The sequence below is a fragment of the Doryrhamphus excisus genome, chromosome 7 (assembly GCF_030265055.1).
Source record: "Doryrhamphus excisus isolate RoL2022-K1 chromosome 7, RoL_Dexc_1.0, whole genome shotgun sequence".
Lineage (NCBI taxonomy): Eukaryota > Metazoa > Chordata > Actinopteri > Syngnathiformes > Syngnathidae > Doryrhamphus > Doryrhamphus excisus.
The window spans coordinates 21,477,801-21,498,707 of record NC_080472.1 but is presented as its reverse complement, the minus strand read 5'-3'; the positions used below and the strand labels follow the sequence as shown (position 1 = coordinate 21,498,707).

Here is a 20,907-nt window from a genome sequence, read left to right as displayed (position 1 = left end):
GTTTTATTTTGTCTGCCTTATAATGTCTACGATATTGGGTAGTAAGAGTGTAAAGGTGACTATAGGGGTGTTATATCATGCCTAGAGGGCTCTAATAATGTTAAAAGTGTATTTAGAAAGGAGTAACTGCGATTTCTATGTCTTTTATGTTTTATTTTCTCTTACAATGTTTACTATATTGGGTAGTAAGAGTGTAAATGTGACTATAGGGGTGTTATTTCATGTCTAGAGGGCTCTAATAATGTTAAAGTGTATTTAGAAAGGGGTAAACAGGATTTGTATGTCTTTTATGTTTTATTTTCTTTTATCATCTTTACTACGTTGGGTAGTAAGAGTGTAAAGGTGACTATAGGGGTGTTATATCATGGCTAGAGGGCTCTACTAATGTAAAATGTGTATTTAGAAAGGAGTAAACAGGATTTGTATGTCTTTTATGTTTTATTTTCTCTTATAATGTCTACTATATTGGGTAGTAAGAGTGCAAAGGTGACTATAGGGGTGTTATTTCATGTCTAGGGAGCTCTAATAGTGTTAAAAATTGAATTTAGACAGGTTGTTTTAAACAGTATTTCGTTTATGAATATTGCATCCTATATGGCGTACATTCATGTGTGTCGTGGGGGGGGGTCTGGTCTCCACAAGTTCCGCCTCACTGGGTTCTGTATTGCAGGCGCTACTGTGGCGTCTGTGTGAAAGGGGCCGTCGATGCATTGCGAGGCGTGCGATTCGGTCGTGAGCGCCGCTGCGAGGCGGGTGGCAACACGACGACTCGGCCGTTGGTCTCCAGTCACAGCGGTGTCGTCATGGCGGCGGCGATGACGCCTCGCTGACAGACTGACTTTGTCACGGTTGCAGGCATGAAGCGCAGCAATGGGGGTGCGGGGGGTAAATTGTAGCTTTCCTTGCCATAAAAAGCTCCGGCCCTGCTCGATAAACGAATACTGGCGCTCCTAGAAATGAGAAAGCGGCTACGGCTTCGTCGTCAAAGCCGCCTTTTGTTTATACTGCGGCCCGTGGCCTCAGCCTATATATCTTCACGGCCGGCGGCGTCTATATGCAGCGCATGGTTTGCGGGGAGCACATGGAGACATGAGAGGAGATCAATGGCCGCCCGCAGGCTCCTTCGCACGCTCTGATGTGGCGCGGAACTTCCTCCCCCCTTACACAGGAAATGCACGGCCCGAGCGTGTGTGAATGAATGTATATGTCGCCGCTCGGAATCTTCAAACTGCGGCCTCCCTGCTCGCTATGAGGAGGGAGTGTCCCGTCGACCTGAAGAATATATAGGAGGACGAAAGGCGGCCAATTACCAGCCGTCGTACCTTGCGTAGTAAGAGGGTAAAGGTGACTATAGGGGTGTTATTTCATGCCTAGAGGGCTCTAATAATGTAAAAAGTGTATTTAGAAAGGAGTAACGGCGATTTCTACGTCATTTATGTTTTATTTTCTCTTATAATGTTTACTATATCGGGTAGTAAGAGTGTAAAAGGTGACTATAGGGGTGTTAGTTCATGCCTAGAGTGCTCTAATAATGTAAAAAGTGTATTTAGAAAGGAGTAAACAGGATTTCTACGTCTTTTATGTTTTATTTTCTTTTATAATGTCTACTCTAATGGGTAGTAAGAGTGTAAAGGTGACTATAGGGGTGTTAGTTCATGCCTAGAGTGCTCTAATAATGTAAAAAGTGTATTTAGAAAGGTGTAAACAGGATTTCTACGTCTTTTATGTTTTATTTTCTTTTATAATGTCTACTCTAATGGGTAGTAAGAGTGTAAAGGTGACTATAGGGGTGTTATTTCATGCCTAGAGGGCTCTAATAATGTAAAAAGTGTATTTAGAAAGGAGTAACGGCGATTTCTACGTCTTTTATGTTTTATTTTCTCTTATAATGTTTACTATATCGGGTAGTAAGAGTGTAAAGGTGACTATAGGGGTGTTATTTCATGCCTAGAGGGCTCTAATAATGTAAAAAGTGTATTTAGAAAGGAGTAACGGCGATTTCTGCGTCTTTTATGTTTTATTTTCTCTTATAATGTTTACTATATCGGGTAGTAAGAGTGTAAAGGTGACTATAGGGGTGTTATTTCATGCCTAGAGGGCTCTAATAATGTAAAAAGTGTATTTAGAAAGGAGTAACGGCGATTTCTACGTCTTTTATGTTTTATTTTCTCTTATAATGTTTACTACATCGGGTAGCAAGAGTGTAAAGGTGACTATAGGGGTGTTATTTCATGCCTAGAGGGCTCTAATAATGTAAAAAGTGTATTTAGAAAGGAGTAACGGCGATTTCTACGTCTTTTATGTTTTATTTTCTCTTATAATGTTTACTATATCGGGTAGTAAGAGTGTAAAGGTGACTATAGGGGTGTTATTTCTTGTTTAGGGGACTCTAATAATATATATGATCACAAAGGTATTTTTGCTCAAGGGGAGGGGGGGGGGGGGGTGCCGGGCTCGAACATATACTAGGCCGCACAGGTGGTGTACTGTCTCTTTAATTAAAGTCTTAGCACGTGCCTTCCACTGCTTCCTGTGTGACATGCAACGCCATGTTTCCGTAGCGGTAACTCTCTGCTTGGCAAGGTTTGATACCGATCAAATAACCGTCGTGCTAGCTCAAAAAACGATATCTCAGGTATTCTTTGGAACGATGGCGGATCGCGAACGCCGCGGGTTTTTCTCGGTATTGGGTCGGAAACGGCATCAGTTGTATCGCACACGTCAGCACGCGCTTTTATGGCTGGATCGGAATCTGATATGATTTTTCCAATGTGTGCTGTTTTGTGCCCCGGGCCGCACTTTGGACACCCCATTCCCAGCATGCAATATTAATTTCTCGCTGATAACGAAGCCGCTTAGATGATGAGAAAGTTCACCAACAAACACGCCGCCCTGCTTCTCGTTAAAGGCCTTCGCTCATCTGCAGCCTGTTATGCTTGGAGCAGGGCGATGACATCATACGGGTCTCGCGGCGGCGGCGGCGAAAGCGGCGACGACGGCTGGTAATTGGCCGCCTCTCCTCCTCCTGGCGGCGAAACGGAACACACAAGTGGAGCCAGGCAATGCGAGTCAGATGGGTTTTTCCAGAGCGGCTGCTGTTGGGGGGGGGGGCACAGGGGGGGCCTCAAGAGAGGGGCGGCGGCGGCGGGTGCGCACCGACTGTAAAAGTCAGAAATGAATGAAGAGCCTCAATTCAAATGAAATGTGATATCGTACCCCCGACCCCCCACCCGACCCCCCCACCCCCCGTTTGATGTGTCCTACAATCCACACCGCCTAAAACGTTTTTTTTTGTAAGAGTCAGAGCGGTGAGCCCACACGGTGCCGCACCGTGGTCACAGTCGGCCATTGTTTGAACACCTCCATCTTGGAAAGGCGCTCACGTGGCCGCATTCCCAAAGCCAGGGAATGAAGTTAGCCGATTTGTGCCGTCGTACGCTCAGTATGGGGACATGCTCTAGTTGCCTTGGAGCAGGGGTGGCCAAGGGGCGGCCCGCGGCACCACATGGAACAGTCATTTTACCACAATAAGTAGGTCATTATTAGGTGAACTATTTAAATTTTAAGTCATTATGAGAAACAGGCTGGTCATTTTGGGAAAATTAATTAGCAGTGAAATTAAGTGTTAAGCTGACTATAGGGGTGTTATTTCTTGTTTAGGGGACTCTAATAATGTTATGAAAGTCTATTTAGTTAGGAGTAAACAGGATTTCTGTCTTTTATGTTTTACTCTCTCTTATAATGTCTACTGTATTGGGTAGTAAGAGTGTAAAGGTGACTATAGGGGTGTTATTTCATGACTAGAGGGCTCTAATAATGTAAAAAGTGTATTTAGTTTGGAATAAACAGGATTTCTATGTCTTTTATGTTTTATTTTCTTTTACAATGTTTACTATATTGGGTAGTAAGAGTGTAAAGGTGACTATAGGGGTGTTATATCATGCCTAGAGGGCTCTAATAATGTTAAAGTGTATTTAGAAAGGAGTTGAAAGGATTTCTATTTTTTTTATGTTTTATTTTCTCTTATAATGTCTACTGTATTGGTAGTAAGAGTGTAATGGTGACTATAGGGGTGTTATTTCTTGTCTAGGGGGCTCTAATAATGTAAAAAGTGTATTTAGAAAGGGATAAACAGGATTTATATTTCTTTTATGTTTTATTTTCTTTTATAATCTCTACTATATTGGGTAGTAAGAGTGTAAAGGTGACTATAGGGGTGTTATTTCATGCCTAGAGTGCTCTAATAATGTAAAAAGTGTATTTATAAAGGAGTAAACAGGATTTCTATTTCTTTTGTGTTTTATTTTCTCTTATAATGCCTACTGTATTGGGTAGTAAGAGTGTAAAGGTGACTATAGGGGTGTTATTTCATGACTAGAGGGCTCTAATAATGTAAAAAGTGTATTTAGAAAGGGGTAAACAGGATTTCTATTTCTTTTATGTTTTATTTTCTCTTATAATGTCTACTGTATTGGGTAGTAAGAGTGTTAAGCTGACTATAGGGGTGTTATTTCATGTCTAGAGTGCTCTAATAATGTAAAAAGTGTATTTAGAAAGGGGTAAACAGGATTTCTATTTCTTTTATGTTTTATTTTCTCTTATAATGTCTACTGTATTGGGTAGTAAGAGTATAAAGGTGACTATAGGGGTGTTATATTATGTCTAGAGTGCTCTAATAATTGAAAAAGTGTATTTAGAAAGGGGTAAACAGGATTTATATTTCTTTTATGTTTTATTTTCTTTTATAATGTTTACTATATTGGGTAGTAAGAGTGCAAAGGTGACTATAGGGGTGTTATTTCATGCCTAGAGGGCTCTAATAACGTTAAAGTGTATTTAGAAAGGAGTTAAAAGGATTTCTATTTATTTTATGTTCTATTTTCTCTCATAATGTCTACTGTATTGGGTAGTAAGAGTGTAAAGGTGACTATAGGGGTGTTATTTCATGTCTAGAGGGCTCTAATGTTAAATGTTGAATAATGAATATGAATGAATGTTCATCCAGAAAGGGGTAAACAGGATATCTATGGCCTATCTTTTTGCGTCTGCGTGGCTCCGTCATGCCGGCGTGTTTGCCGCTATGCACAGAAGCAGATTTCCCGATTGGCTGTTATCCGTGGGAAAAGTCGTTGCTCCCAGCAGGGCGCAGCGTTCGGCGTGTCGGCGCGTGCCCACGGGCTTTGTCGCACCAACGGGTGTCACTTGTTGTCAAGGTGCGCTCACTCGGTTCCTGCCAGTTGCAGATCAGCGTCTGGGGGCAGGAAAACCGCCGAGTGAGCAAAAAGAGAGGCGGCCATTGTTTGGAGAAGTTGCGCAACTCTCGGCTAAGCGCAGACTATCGTGCGCCATCAGCGTGGGTGGACGCTTGTGCAGCAATTTAATGGCGGCAGAGCAGCGTGTGTGTACTTTTGGTTCCCACGCCGCTCCTGTCTGTCACCGGGTAGGCGCGAGCGATGTCACAAAGGAATCCAACCTGGCTGTCATGTGTCATGGCCGCCTTTTCTCCGGTATCTTCCACGTTTTTATGTTTTGGCAACTCCAAATCAGTTTGTTGACAACACAAAAAGGCGGAATACTTTATTATTATCTGGTTTTATGAATGGGACTGGACTCCAGGGCAGCTGTGGCTACAGATGTAGTTTACCACCAGTGGTTCTCTTAAAGGGGACCTGCACTTTTTGGGGAATTTTGCCCATCATTCACAATACTTATGTATAACATTCATTCATTTTCTACCGCTTATCCTCACGAGGGTCGCGGGGGGTGCTGGAGCCTATCCCAGCTGTCTTCGGGCGAGAGGCGGGGTACACCCTGGACTGGTGGCCAGCCAATCACAGGGCACATATAGACAAACAACCATTCACACTCACATTCATACGTATGGACAATTTGGAGTGGCTAATTAACCTAGCATGTTTTTGGAATGTGGGAGGAAACCGGAATACCCGGAGAAAACCCACTACAATATAGTATTATATTTTATGGTCATATCACCTTGTACTTCGGTACGTGAATTGAATTGAATTGAATTGAATTAAATTAAATTAAATTAAATTAAATTGAATTGAATTGAATTGAATTGAATTGAATTGAATTGAATTAAATTAAATTAAATTAAATTAAATTAAATTAAATTAAATTAAATTAAATTAAATTAAATTAAATTAAATTAAATTAAATTAAATTAAATTAAATTAAATTAAATTAAATTAAATTAAATTAAATTAAATTAAATTAAATTAGATTAAATTAGATTAGATTAGATTAGATTAGATTAGATTAGATTAGATTAAAAATAAATTAAAAAATAAATTAGATTAAATTAGATTAAAAATAAATTAAAAAATAAATTAGATTAAATTAGATTAAAAATAAATTAAAAAATAAATTAGATTAAATTAGATTAGATTAAAATAAATTAGATTAGATTAGATTAAAATAGATTAGATTAGATTACATTAAAATAAATTAGATTAGATTAGATTACATTAAAATAAATTAGATTAGATTAGATTAAAATAAATTAGATTAGATTAGATTAGATTAGATTAGATTAAAATAAATTAGATTAGATTAAAGTAAATTAGATTAGATTAAAATAAATTAGATTCGATTAAAATAAATTAGATTAGATTAAAATAAATTACATTAAAATAAATTACATTAAAATAAATTAAAATAAATCAAAATAAATTACAATAAATTTTAAAAACGGGAAAAAAACTATATTAGGAAAGCAGGAAGTGAACAAATGTAACAGTTTCTGATTGTAAAAGTACCAGATGGAGGGGTAGGATTTAATAAGCTTTGCTTCTTCCTACTCCTTTTGGACATGTGGAACTGGGAACTGATTATGTGATGCATTCAATTGTAATCTGATGCATGTTCAAATGAAATTAAACCATTACCATTATGAAATTGTCCATAGGTATGAATGTGAGTGTGAATGGTTGTTTGTCTATATGTGCCCTGTGATTGGCTGACAACCAGTCCAGGATGGACCCCGCCTCTCGCCCGAAGACAGCTGGGATAGGCTCCAGCATACCCCCACCCTAGTAAGCTAGACTTGCATTTGTTTTGCATTGTAGCTAAATTCTCCTTGGAGTAACTCCTAACGAAGGACCTTCTGGTTTCTGGTGGGACGCAACCAGAATGTGGAAAATGTGCCCTGAAGAAGTCCAGTCTTTAGACTTTCAAGTCAAAACCTTTCCAGATGTCATTGTTAAGCTCAGCGCTTGTTTTTAGTAACTTAAGAAAAAAAAAGATGCAAATTTCCCAGCACATTTTCTCCGTCTGCTGGAGCTCGCTGGCGAAGCAGAAACGGCGCCGCAGGGAGGAAGTGATCACAGCACAAGAGAATGTGTTATCACTTTCTCTCCCCCCCCCCCCCACCCCCCCCTCGACCGTACTGTCACATATTGGCACTGACGCTTCCTTCACACGCGTCCAACGATTGGCCACGCCCGGATACGCCATGTCACCCTGTTGTACGGCGGCTCGGTGGAAATGTCGATATCGTGTTTCTTGACATTGTTGTGGTTGCTGCTAAACGCTAAACGCCATCTTGCATATAGAATTAAATAGAAAGACGTGAAGTAATCCAACAAGTTAAAACCTGTTTTCTCCGGGTATTCCGGTTTCCGCCCACATTCCAAAAACATGCTAGGTTAATTAGCCACTCCAAATTGTCCATAGGTATGAATGTGAGTGTGAATGGTTGTTTGTCTATATGTGCCCTGTGATTGGCTGGCTCGCCCAAAAAATGGCTGTTTGTCTATATGTGCCCTGTGATTGGCTGGCTCGCCCGAAGATTGGTTGTGTGTCTATATGTGCCCTGTGATTGGCTGGCTCGCCCGAAAAATGGATGTTTGTCTATATGTGTCTTGTGATTGGCTGGCTCGCCCGAAGAATGGATGGTTGTCTATATGTGCCCTGTGATTGGCTGGCTCGCCAGAAGAATGGTTGTTTGTCAAAAGGTGCCCTGTGATTGGCTGGCTCGCCCGAAAAATTGATGTTTGTCTACATGTGCCCTGTGATTGGCTGGCTCGCCTGAAGAATGTTTGTTTGTCTATATGTGTCTTGTGATTGGCTGGCTCGCCCGAAGAATGGGTGTTTGTCTATATGTGCCCTGTGATTGGCTGGCTCGCCCGAAGAATGTTTGTATGTCTATATGTGCCCTGTGATTGGCTGGCTCGCCCGAAGAATGGTTATTTGTCTATATGTGCCTTGGGATAGGCTGGCTCGCCCGAAGAATGGTTGTTTGTCTATATGTGTCTTGTGATTGGCTGGCTCGCCCGAAAAATGGATGTTTTGTCAATATGTGCCCTGTGATTGGCTGGCTCGCCCGAAGAATGGTTGTTTGTCTATATGTGCCTTGTGATTGGCTGGCTCGCCCGAAGAATGGTTGTTTGTCTATATGTGTCATGTGATTTGCTGGCTCGCCCGAAGAATGGTTGTTTGTCTATATGTGCAGTGTGATTGGCTGGCTCGCCCGAAGAATGGTTGTCTATATGTGCCCTGGGATTGGCTGGCTCGCCCGAAGAATGGTTGTTTGTCTATATGTGTCTTGTGATTGGCTGGCTGGCTCGCCCGAAGAATGGCTGTTTGTCAATATGTGCCCTGTGATTGGCTGGCTCGCCTGAAGAATGGTTGTTTGTCTACTATATGTGCCCTGTGATTGGCTGGCTCGCCCGAAAAATGGATGTTTTGTCAATATGTGCCCTGTGATTGGCTGGCTCGCCCGAAAAATGGATGTTTGTCAATATGTGCCCTGTGATTGGCTGGCTCGCCCGAAGAATGGTTGTTTGTCCATATGTGCCTTGGGATTGGCTGGCTCGCCCGAAAAATGGTTGTTTGTCAATATGTGCCCTGTGATTGGCTGGCTCGCTCGAAGAATGGTTGTTTGTCTATATGTGCCCTGTGATTGGCTGGCTCGCCCGAGGAATGGTTGTTTTTCTATATGTGCCATGTGATTGGCTGGCTCGCCCGAAGAATGGTTGTTTGTCAAAAGGTGCCCTGTGATTGGCTGGCTCGCCCGAAGAATGTTTGTTTGTCTATATGTGTCTTGTGATTGGCTGGCTCGCCCGAAAAATTGCTGTTTGTCAGTATGTGCCCTGTAATTGGCTGGCTCGCCCGAAAAATGGATGGTTGTCTATATGTGCCCTGTGATTGGCTGGCCACCAGTCCAGGGTGGACCCCGCCTCTCGCCCGAAGACAGCTGGGATAGGCTCCAGCACCCCAGCGACGACCCTTGATCGATGCCGTTTATCCTCACTGGGGTGGAGGCTATGCTGGAGCCTATCCCGGCTGACTTCCCGGGGCGAGAGGCGGGGTCTGTGCTGACGTTCATGAGTGATGCAACGTCTGCGTGTAACATGACGTGTAACATGACGTGTAACATGACGTGCCGTCGTCCCCGGCGACCGACTCCAGCCGTCGGTGACAGCGGAGAGGGCGGATCAAGCAGCCGCACCTTCGCGCTTTGGCAAGCGTGTGCGTCTCGCAAACAGCCACATGTGTCAGAGCTCTCCTCCCACGCTCGGCATTTCACACATTCCTCAAGAATGTTTGCTTTTTTCCTTTTCCAGGTCAATAGCCTGCCACGGCGCTCCGAGTCTCCTCTTCCCCGTTCTTCCACCAGAAGTGCCTTTCATGTGCAATTTAATTTTGCCGCGTCATCAAGTTGGCCATGTATTTATGTCCTGACCATGAAGAGCCTCATTTCCTCACGGCCGGTGGCGGTCCTGACCAGCCCGCTCCCGCTCCCGCTCCTGCTCCGGCCGTGCTTCCAAGCATAACACCGACTCGGAGCGCTTCCTGTTAGCCGCCATTGCGTAAGCTTTGGAAACAAAGACATGACAAGCTGTCGGGGAGAGGTAACCCCTCCCCCTAAATTCCCATGACAATGTCGGCGACACGATACGTTGCAGTTAGGCTGGGAGAATTCCCACTCGGGATGGAAATCCCCCTTGAAGTTGCAATGGGATGAAGGAGAAATTCCGGGAAGTCTGTTATAACAATATGAATAATTACTAAATTCAATTGCGGAATTGATCGTGTATTTGTATGTACTGATTGTTTGAATCGAATCGGACCCGGGTCTGATAGTGTTGGGGTGGATGCTTCCTTATGTTGAGGCCGGAACTTTCTTCCCGCTTCTCCCCGGGGAAGCGCCCTCGGTCCTGGGAAGCGGTGGCCGGCGATCAATTGGACACGTCGGCGCACGGGTGACCTTGTTTTTCTCACAGCTGACTCAGTGGGAAGAATGGACCAGTATCATCCGCCCCCCCGCGGTCCCCCTTTATCAGTGGTCCCAGTACACTTGCTGCTAACGTGGGAACGGCAGGGACAACGGCGGCGTGTCATTCCTGATCCGGTCCCGCAAGTTGGTAATTTCATTGACGGCGACCGGAAGCGTTTTTAGCGATTTTGACGCGTGTCAGCTTGTCGGACTGGATTTCCTTCGCCGAGCGATGCGGAACCACGAGCGTCCATGTTGATGTCATCCGTGGCGATGCTGACTCGGCATTTCCTGGCGTTTGTCTTGGTTGGATCACGTGCACGTTCCACATGCACGCCAGGATCTCACCATCACCTGCTGTTGGAGGGCAGGCCTCTTTTTCTCATTGGGGGGGCCGGGGGGCGGGGGGGTCTGACTGCTGAATCTAATCAAGCAATGAGGCCAATTACGTCTGGAGCTGCCTCGGCCCTCACAGAGGCCCCTTTATGCCAGAATTGGGGGGGGACGGGGGCGGGGGTGGGGGGGACGGGGGCGGGGGTGGTGGGGGGGTCCAGACCGCCTCCCTCCTCGCTCCATCATACCTGAGCGTTTATAAGGAGCATATCGCCTAGCCGGGGCCGCTTTTCAAAGACAGACACCCCACACCCCCGCCCCCACCCCCATTTCCTCCCCTTTCTCTCGGGAGGCAAATGTAAGCGTGCAGGAGTGGAAATGTTGCCGTGTGTGTGCACGAGTGGAGTTATTTGAGGAACAATGAGGCCCTTTGAAGAAAAGGATTGTACATTTGGGGGGTACAATGCCTGGTCCCCGGGTCCCGGGGTCCCCGGGTCCCATTGAGACAGAGGTATTTGGAGCTTGTGTGGTACATGGTCTGCTTCAGTTCACCTTGGAATGCTGTCAAGCTGGTCGGCGGCTCCAGAATCTGAACTTTCAGAGAGAAATAACGATGGCCGACGAGTCTCAACGAGATTAAATCGTTTTTGTGGGCTGATAATAAAAAAACGCTAATTATCCGACATTGACTATGAGGGAATGATGATGTCATACCGATAAATTAAAAATAGCTCTGACAACTGATCATTAAAAAGCTCAGAGGGAGAGTAAATCAAGCGCTCCTTTTTTTTTCCCCTGCCTGGGACGTTAACTTCCACTGAGCTCTCTTGTAAACAAACATCCATGCTAACGCTAGTTGTATTTTGTTTCATTTTTAACATGCATCAGATTACAATTGAATGCATCACATGATCACATCACTCCAAAAAGGAGTAGGAAGAAGCAAAGCTTATTAAATCCTACCCCTCCATCTGGTACTTTTACAATCAGTAACTGTTACATTTGTTCACTTCCTGCTTTCCTAATATAGTTATTTTATTAAAATTAAAATTATTTAATGTTTTTATTTTTATTTAATATTTATTATTTAGTATTGTCCAAAAGGAGTAGGAAGAAGCAAAGCTTATTAAATCCTACCCCTCCATCTGGTACTTTTACAATCAGTAACTGTTACATTTGTTCACTTCCTGCTTTCCTAATAGTTTTTTATTAAAATTAAAATTATTTAATGTTTTTATTGTTATTTAATATTTATTATTTAGTATTGCCCAAAAGGAGTAGGAAGAAGCAAAGCTCATTAAATCCTACCCCTCCATCTGGTACTTTTACAATCAGTAACTGTTACATTTGTTCACTTCCTGCTTTCCTAATAGTTTTTTATTAAAATTAAAATTATTTAATGTTTTTATTGTTATTTAATATTTATTATTTAGTATTGCCCAAAAGGAGTAGGAAGAAGCAAAGCTCATTAAATCCTACCCCTCCATCTGGTACTTTTACAATCAGTAACTGTTACATTTGTTCACTTCCTGCTTTCCTAATATAGTTTTTTTATTAAAATTAAAATTATTTAATGTTTTTATTGTTATTTAATATTTATTATTTAGTATTGCCCAAAAGGAGTAGGAAGAAGCAAAGCTTATTAAATCCTACCCCTCCATCTGGTACTTTTACAATCAGTAACTGTTACATTTGTTCACTTCCTGCTTTCTGAATAGAATTTTTTCATTTTATTTATTTTTTAATGTATTTTATAAATTTATAGTTATTTATTTTTGTGTTTATTTTTTTGTTTTTTTTTTCAGGTACTGAAGTACAAGGTGATTTGATGCAGTAAAAGTCTAATCAGCCACCAGAAGCTCCAAGCTCCATGTCGCCAAAGACCTCCATGGTGTCACAGGGGCTGCTCGGAGCGTGTGCCCGAATACGGTGCACCTTTCTGGGCCACAGCAGGTGACTCCTCCCCGTCTAGCCTCTGCTTCTCCTGGTGGTAGTCATGTCGTGGTATTTCATCACCAGACGGTTATGAGTTCAAGTTATGAGTATTGGTATCGATGTCGATATATGTATCGTGTCCAAAGATTAAATCTCGTGGGCTGATAATAAAAAAAACACTAATTATCTGGCATTGAGTATGAGCCACCAGAAGCTCCAAGCGGCATGGCCATTAAAAAGTGCAAATGTCGCCAGAGACCTCCATGGTGTCACAGGGGCTGCTCGGAGCATGTGCCCGAATATGATGCACCTTTCTGGGCCACAGCAGGTGACTCCTCCCCCTCTAGCCTCTGCTTCTCCTGGAGGTAGTCATGTCGTGATATTTCATCACCAGACGGTTATGAGTTCAAGTTATGAGTATTGATATCGATATATGTATGGATATATTTGAAAACAAAATATAGAGTATCTATGAATAAGTACTCATAACTCATAACATAACAGGCAGGAAGAGGGTTCACTCTGTGCATTGGTTTCTGCACCTTAGCACGGCCGTTCCATGGAACAACGGCATGAACGGAGTGAGTCCTCTTGCGGTGTCTTTGTCTCGGTGGGTGCAGGCGGGGGGCGCTAGCAGTCTGCGTGTCCAGCTGCTGGGGCCCCCCCCCTCTGTTAAGCATTCTGTCCCCAATGAATTGTCACTCCACTTCCGGGGCCACACCCCCTCAGCGGCCTTAGCCAATCGGCTTCCTCCAGCACACGCAGCTGCCACACGAGCAGCGCCGCCAGAACCCCCCCCAGCCCCCCACCCTTCCTTCCTTCCCTAATCTCTGACCACACACACTGACAGGCAGCTCTTGGCCACCCCGCTACATCTGTGAGTCGGAGAGCGGAACAAGGGGGGCCCGGGCCCCCCCCCACAGCCGGGTTACATAACACATGTCCAGACGCCCCGTGAACATCTAATCCGCTCATCCGAGTTCGACGAGACGTTGGGATCCGACTCCGGTGTCGGTCTTGGAGTGGTTGGCCGCCATGCTGCTGGACCGCAGACCCTTTGTGGCTCTGTAGCTTCCATGCTAATTCCATGCTAATGACTCAAGCGCCATTGTGAGCTTTACGCACTGGTACTTGGCACGGTGTCATTTACAACGTGTAGCGAAGCCTGCTTTGTTAGGTTTGTTTTGGTTGAAAGTAAAGCTAAGACGTTGGATCTCACCGCCATGTTACTCCTCTACAGGAGGACGTAAGCGTTAGCGACACTAGCATGGCTATGTGATGCTAACGTTACACTCCCATTTTAACTTGGTTTTAGCTAGGTTAGCCTATTTGCTGCATAGGAACGAGGTGATCAAACCTGGAGCTCCCACGTCTGCAGCTGACTGACTGATTATTATTATTATTATTATTATTATTATTATTATTATTGTTATTGTTATTGTTATTGTTATTGTTATTGTTATTGTTATTGTTATTATTATTATTATTATTATATTTTTTTATTTTTATTTTTTTGAGTAAAAAGGGGGATTATTAGCATCACTCCTTCCTCGTTTTGTTGTTTTCCAAATATTTTAATATTTATATTTTTGACTTTATTCCCGTCTAATTATAACTTTTCCCTTTGAACTAATTATGACTGAAAACAAAGATATTTCTCCTTAATATTTCATTTTTTTCTCGTTATTTATGAGTTATACGCAAAATAACTCGTTGTTTATTAGTTATATAACTAGTTTAACTCGTTTTATAGTTAAATAGTTACAACTAGTGCAACTATTTTCTCTTAGAATTTTGAACTTTATTCTCTTTTTTCCATTTCTGATGTTTCCAAGGATAATATAATATATATATATAATATAAAAATATTATGGTATTACCACTTTATTCTTGTAAAATTACTGCAGATTATTATTTTATTGTCGTTTTATTGTTAAATATATTCTTCGACTGTGCCGCGGGCCAAATAAAAAACAGCTGTGGGCTGCAAATGGCCCCCGGGCCGCACTTTGGCCACCCCTTAATATAAAAATATTATGGTATTACCAATTTATTCTTGTAAAATTACTGCAGATTATGATTTTATTGTAGTTTTATTGTTAAATATATTCTTTGACTGTGCCGCGGGCCAATAAAAAAACAGCTGTGGGCTGCAAATGGCCCCCGGGCCGCACTTTGGCCACCCCTTAATATAAAAATATTATGGTATTACCAATTTATTCTTGTAAAATTACTGCAGATTATGATTTTATTGTCGTTTTATTGTTAAATATATTCTTCGACTGTGCCGCGGGCCAATAAAAAACAGCTGTGGGCTGCAAATGGCCCCCGGGCCGCACTTTGGCCACCCCTTAATATAAAAATATTATGGTATTACCAATTTATTCTTGTAAAATTACTGCAGATTATGATTTTATTGTAGTTTTATTGTTAAATATATTCTTCGACTGTGCCGCGGGCCAAATAAAAAACAGCTGTGGGCTGCAAATGGCCCCCGGGCCGCACTTTGGCCACCCCTTAATATAAAAATATTATGGTATTACCAATTTATTCTTGTAAAATTACTGCAGATTATGATTTTATTGTCGTTTTATTGTTAAATATATTCTTCGACTGTGCCGCGGGCCAAATAAAAAACAGCTGTGGGCTGCAAATGGCCCCCGGGCCGCACTTTGGCCACCCCTTAATATAAAAATATTATGGTATTACCAATTTATTCTTGTAAAATTACTGCAGATTATGATTTTATTGTCGTTTTATTGTTAAATATATTCTTCGACTGTGCCGCGGGCCAATAAAAAAACAGCTGTGGGCTGCAAATGGCCCCCGGGCTGCACTTTGGCCACCCCTTAATATAAAAATATTATGGTATTACCACTTTATTCTTGTAAAATTACTGCAGATTATTATTTTATTGTAGTTTTTTTGTTAAATATATTCTTCGACTGTGCCGCGGGCCAATAAAAAACAGCTGTGGGCTGCAAATGGCCCCCGGGCCGCACTTTGGCCACCCCTTAATATAAAAATATTATGGTATTACCAATTTATTCTTGTAAAATTACTGCAGATTATGATTTTATTGTAGTTTTATTGTTAAATATATTCTTCGACTGTGCCGCGGGCCAATAAAAAAACAGCTGTGGGCTGCAAATGGCCCCCGGGCCGCACTTTGGCCACCCCTGCTCCAGGGATTTAGACCTTTAAGAAGGAAGTGGCCTTGGAGGTAGTCAAGGTTCTGGAGCGTTCTGTGGTAAATGTCTGAAGTGCTGTTGTTGCTAGCATGTACCCCCACCCCATCGCCCCCCGTCCCCCGTCCCCCGTCCCCTCCACCGCCACACCATAATATGCGCCGGACGTCAGACTTAATAGAAGTGGGGGTGTAGTCTACACTGACCCGGGGTCCGGAGTGTGCAGAATAAAACCCTCTTGTGTTCCAAAACGCAGACCAAAGTCCAGACCCGGATGTTGCTATCTGTCCCCTCATTGTCGTCCCCCCACGCCGCCCCCTCCTAATGCCCCCTAATGTTGGCATTCTGTTGTGAATGATGGCTTTCCGAATAGCCAAAGAATTCCAGAGACTCAGTGTGGGAAGCATCCCGTCTTTCTGCCCACGATGTTCCCTCCATTTTGTTTTTTCCAGGCCGACTGCGGACGTGAGGACGCCTGATGGAGCGAGGAAGGCGGGGCTTCGCACACCGACAACGTGCTTGGTGAAGGAAATGACTTTACTGATGGACTTCTCCTGGAAAGCACCTTCATTTCCACTTCCCCCCCCCTCCCGGTGAGTGACACCCACTGCTGCTGATTGGGCCCCGGAATAGCGTCTCCTAGCATGTGACCGTTGACATGGCCCGCCATTCATGTTTGGGCTGTAATCAACGCACGTGAAAGGCCGAGAGTCTGTGATCATGTGACACACACAAGACACTTTATCTCCTCTCCAGTGTTCCCGCCATGGCGTCCTCGCCCGCCTGTCACCCGATTGGCGTTCAAACCCACTGAAACTTTTTTTATGCTTGCGTCCTCTTCATAAAGCCCCTCCCCCTGTATGCCGTCCTTTCAACTGATTGGCTGACGGCCAGAAGGACTTTCTTTTAGCTGCCAATCTTAAAGATGTCATGGAGTAACAAACGTCTACAGGATGGCACCATGGCTTTGTGGGGGGGGGGGGGGGGGGGTAGTGGGAACACTTTGGGGAACGGCGTCCATCAAGGCCGAGTGGCATGAACTTGGTGTGGAGATAGGTGGAGGTATATATGGAGATACATATGTGCAGATATATATGGAGATATATATGTGGAAATGTATATATGGAGAAATAGGTTGAGATATACATGGACATAGGTGGACATATAGGTGGAGATATATATGGAGATATAGGTGGAGATGTGTATGGAGATATAGGTGGAGATATATATGGAGATATATATGGAGATATAGGTGGAGATATATATGGAGATATATATGTGGAAATGTATATATGGAGAAATAGGTTGAGATATACATGGACATAGGTGGACATATAGGTGGAGATATATATGGAGATATAGGTGGAGATGTGTATGGAGATGTAGGTGGAGATATATATGGAGATATAGGTGGAGATATATATGGAGATATAGGTGGAGATGTATATGGAGATATAGGTGGAGATATATATGGAGATATATATGGAGATATAGGTGGAGATATATATGGAGATATAGGTGGAGATGTATATGGAGATGTAGGTGGAGATATATATGGATATATATGTGGAGATATATATGGAGATATAGGTGGAGATACATATGGACATAGGTGGAGATACATATGGACATAGGTGGAGATATAGGTGGAGATATATATGGACATAGGTGGAGATATAGGTGGAGATATATATGGACATAGATGGCGATATATATGGAGATATGGGTTGAGATATATATGGACATAGGTGGAGATATAGGTGGAGATATATATGGACATAGGTGGAGATACATATGGACATAGGTGGAGATATAGGTGGAGATATATATGGACATAGGTGGAGATATATATGGAGATATAGGTGGAGATATATATGGATATAGGTGGACATTGGTGGAGATATATATGGACATAGATGGAGATATATATGGAAATATAGGTGGAGATATATATGGAGATATGGGTGGAGATATAGATGGAGATATAGATGGAGATATAGATGGAGATATAGGTGGAGATATATATGGACATAGGTGGAGATATATATGGAGATATAGGTGGAGATATATATGGAGATATGGGTGGAGATATATATGGACATAGGTGGTGATATATATGGAGATATAGGTGGAGATATATATGGAGATATGGGTGGAGATATATATGGACATAGGTGGTGATTTAGGTGGAGATTTAGGTGGAGATATAGGTGGATATATATGTGGAGATATAGGTGGAGATATATATGGACATAGATGGAGATATATATGGAGATATAGGTGGAGATATATATGGAGATATAGGTGGAGATATATATGGACATAGGTGGAGATATATATGGAGATATAGGAGGGTATATATATGGATGTATATATGGAGATATACTATATGGAGATATATATGGACATAACATAGTAATTATAATAATATTCTAATGATATAACAATAATAACGCTAACTTTTTCCCTTTCATTTTTCATCTGTTTTTTGTCTTCTGACTTTACTCTCTTAATATTCTATAATCATTCTTATGAATGACTTCTCCTTTTTTGCATTTTTACTCTTGTTGTTTTTTTTTCTTGTCAAATTGTATTTTTTTTAGAAAGTGCAGAGTAAATAAAATTAAGTCATAAAAAACAGCTGCGGGCTGTAAATGGCCCCCGGGTGGCTGTTTGAACACCCCAGTTGTTGGTTCTATCCATATGTAACCACAAACACGGAAGAGTACATGAAGAGTACATGAAATGAAGAGTAAACGTCCACTATTTTTTTCCTTGTTGGTGTCTTCCTCTTGATCCCCCCCCCCCCCCCCCCCCCACTCCCGACTGGGCTGGTATGCAGCAGGAATCTTTCGGATCAAGGATTTCACGCTCCTCCACCTTTTCCCAGGGCCGCCAGCTCGGCGTGTGATAGCGGCCGACACGTTGTTATCACAGGACTGGTGTTCTCCGTCTGACACCTCAAGTGTCGGAACGTCTGCCAGTCTTTTGGGATTTGTTGGGGGGGGGGGCACTGTGACATGTCAATTCTAAGATGAATCTCCTCTTTTTTTAAAAAAAAAAAAGAGAAGAAGAAAAACAGACCGCCCCTTTCCTTTGAAGTTGAAGTAATCTGGCTAACCTTGACATTCCCTTCCCACTCGCCGCTCTCATAATAGCGCCACAGTTCTCTCGCTCTCTTTTTTTTTTTTTTTTTTTTTTTCTCAATGAAACTCCATATCTCATTCAGCTCTTTGGTGGCAAGCCAAAGAGCTGAATGGGGGCGGGGTAGACGGTCTTTGTGAAAAGTAGTCGAGCAGAGCGTCTGTCATTCAGCACAACAGTTTTCCCCTCCGCACATGATCGGAAAAATTTGTGTTTGGAAATCTTTGATAACATCTCGCTCTCTATCTCACACACACACACACACACACATGCACACACACACACACACACACACGCGGCCTGCAGGGCAATTAAAAGTGAAAGGGTTGATGGCCGCGTGACTTCCTGTCCTAATGTCGTCCTACCTTATTCACCAGGAAACATGTCTGTCCTTCCGTGGCTGTGACCTCCTTTCAGGAGAGATTTAGGAAGACGTGTATTTACCCTACACACACACACACACACACACACACGCGCGCACACACACACACACACACGGCTGCAAATCTTCATGTGACACTTGTCGGAAAGCATGCTCAAACTGTGTCCTTCCTCTTGCTAGTTTAGCAGAGATCCATACACTTTACAATACTTGTCCTCAGCAGGGTCAGCTGGAGCCTACCCCAGCTGACTCTGGGCGAGATTCAGAGTAGTCCATTGTTTACATTCTTTAAATGACTTTACTGTGTGTGTCCATATGCTAAAAGTGGATTCTAAACTATTCATTCATTCATTTTCTACCACTTAATCCTCACAAGGGTCGTGGGGGTCCAGCCGTCCCACCCTGGACTGGTGGCCAGCCAGCCAATCACAGGGCACATATAGACAAACAACCATTCACACTCACATTCATACCTATGGACAATTTGGAGTGGCTAATTAACCTAGCATGTTTTTGGAATGTGGGAGGAAACCGGAGTACCCGGAGAAAACCCACGCATGCACGGGGAGAACATGCAAACTCCACACAGAGATGGCCGAGCGTGGGATTGAACTCGGGGTGAGCTGTGAGGTCTGCGCGCTAACCACTCGAACACCGTGCAGCCCTAAACTAAACCAAACTAAACTAAACTAAACCAAACTAAACTAAACTAAACCAAACTAAACTAAACTAGGTAGTAAAATGAAGTTGTGTCACGCCGAGTAAAGTAAAGTAAAGTAAAGTAAAGTAAAGTAGTGTCACGTCTCGTAAAGGTCTGCACGCTAACCACTCAACCGCCGTGCAGCCTCAAACTAAACTAAACTAAACCAAACCAAACCAAACCAAACCAAACTAAACTAAACTAAACTAAACTAAACTAAACTAAACTAAACTAAACTAAACTAAACTAAACTAAACTAAACTAAACTAAACTAAACTAAACTAAACTAAACTAAACTAAACTAAACTAAACTAAACTAAACTAAACTAAACTAAACTAAACTAAACTAGGTAGTAAAGTAAAGTTGTGTCACACTGAGTAAAGTAAAGTAAAGTAAAGTAAAGTAAAGTAAAGTAAAGTAAAGTAAAGTAAAGTAAAGTAAAGTAAAGTAAAGTAAAGTAAAGTAAAGTAAAGTAAAGTAAAGTAAAGTAAAGTAAAGTAGTGTCACGTCTCGTTAAGGTCTGCACGCTAACCACTCAACCGCCGTGCAGCCCCAAACCAAACTAAACCAAACTAGACCAAACTAAACTAAACTAAACTAAACTAAACTAAACTAGGTAGTAAAGTAAAGCAAAGTAAAGTAAAGTAAAGTAAACATGTTCAAGGCTTTTATTCTAGGTTGACATTTTTCCCTTGTCGATTAAAAATGTGAATATCATTTTGACTTGAATCCAAACTGACGGAACAACGAACTTCTCCGCTCACACAGCAAAGCAGGCCAATGCCAATTTAACTGGACCAAAAACGATATGTCCATTTGCAGGAAGGTTTTGCTTTGTAAAGAAGCGTAGATGTTTTGCATGTGAATTTGGATTTTTTACTTTTTACTCCACGTACAGTTACACTAAATGTTTTAGTGTCTTTTAGCTGGGACATTAGTATGTCTGAAAGTAGCTTTTGTCATAATTTGAGTGGAGTTTTGCTC

At 42.4% G+C, this 20,907-nt stretch overlaps 1 protein-coding gene across 3 annotated transcripts in view; it reads left to right on the top strand.

Annotated features, from left to right (window-relative positions):
* pex26 (peroxisomal biogenesis factor 26) overlaps positions 1-16,278 on the top strand; it is a 30,176-nt gene extending 13,898 nt beyond the window's left edge. For 2 of the 3 annotated variants that reach the window (XM_058077072.1, XM_058077071.1), the window contains exon 7: positions 12,379-12,463. Coding sequence is in view for 1 of the 3 variants with exons in the window: in XM_058077073.1 (XP_057933056.1) it covers positions 12,379-12,410 (32 nt within the window). In the remaining 2 variants the exon portion in view is untranslated. Of the gene's footprint in view, positions 1-12,378; positions 12,527-16,148 lie in introns of those variants that run through there. The other variant, XM_058077073.1, reaches the window with a different exon arrangement.
* Positions 16,279-20,907: the final 4,629 nt, after the last annotated feature.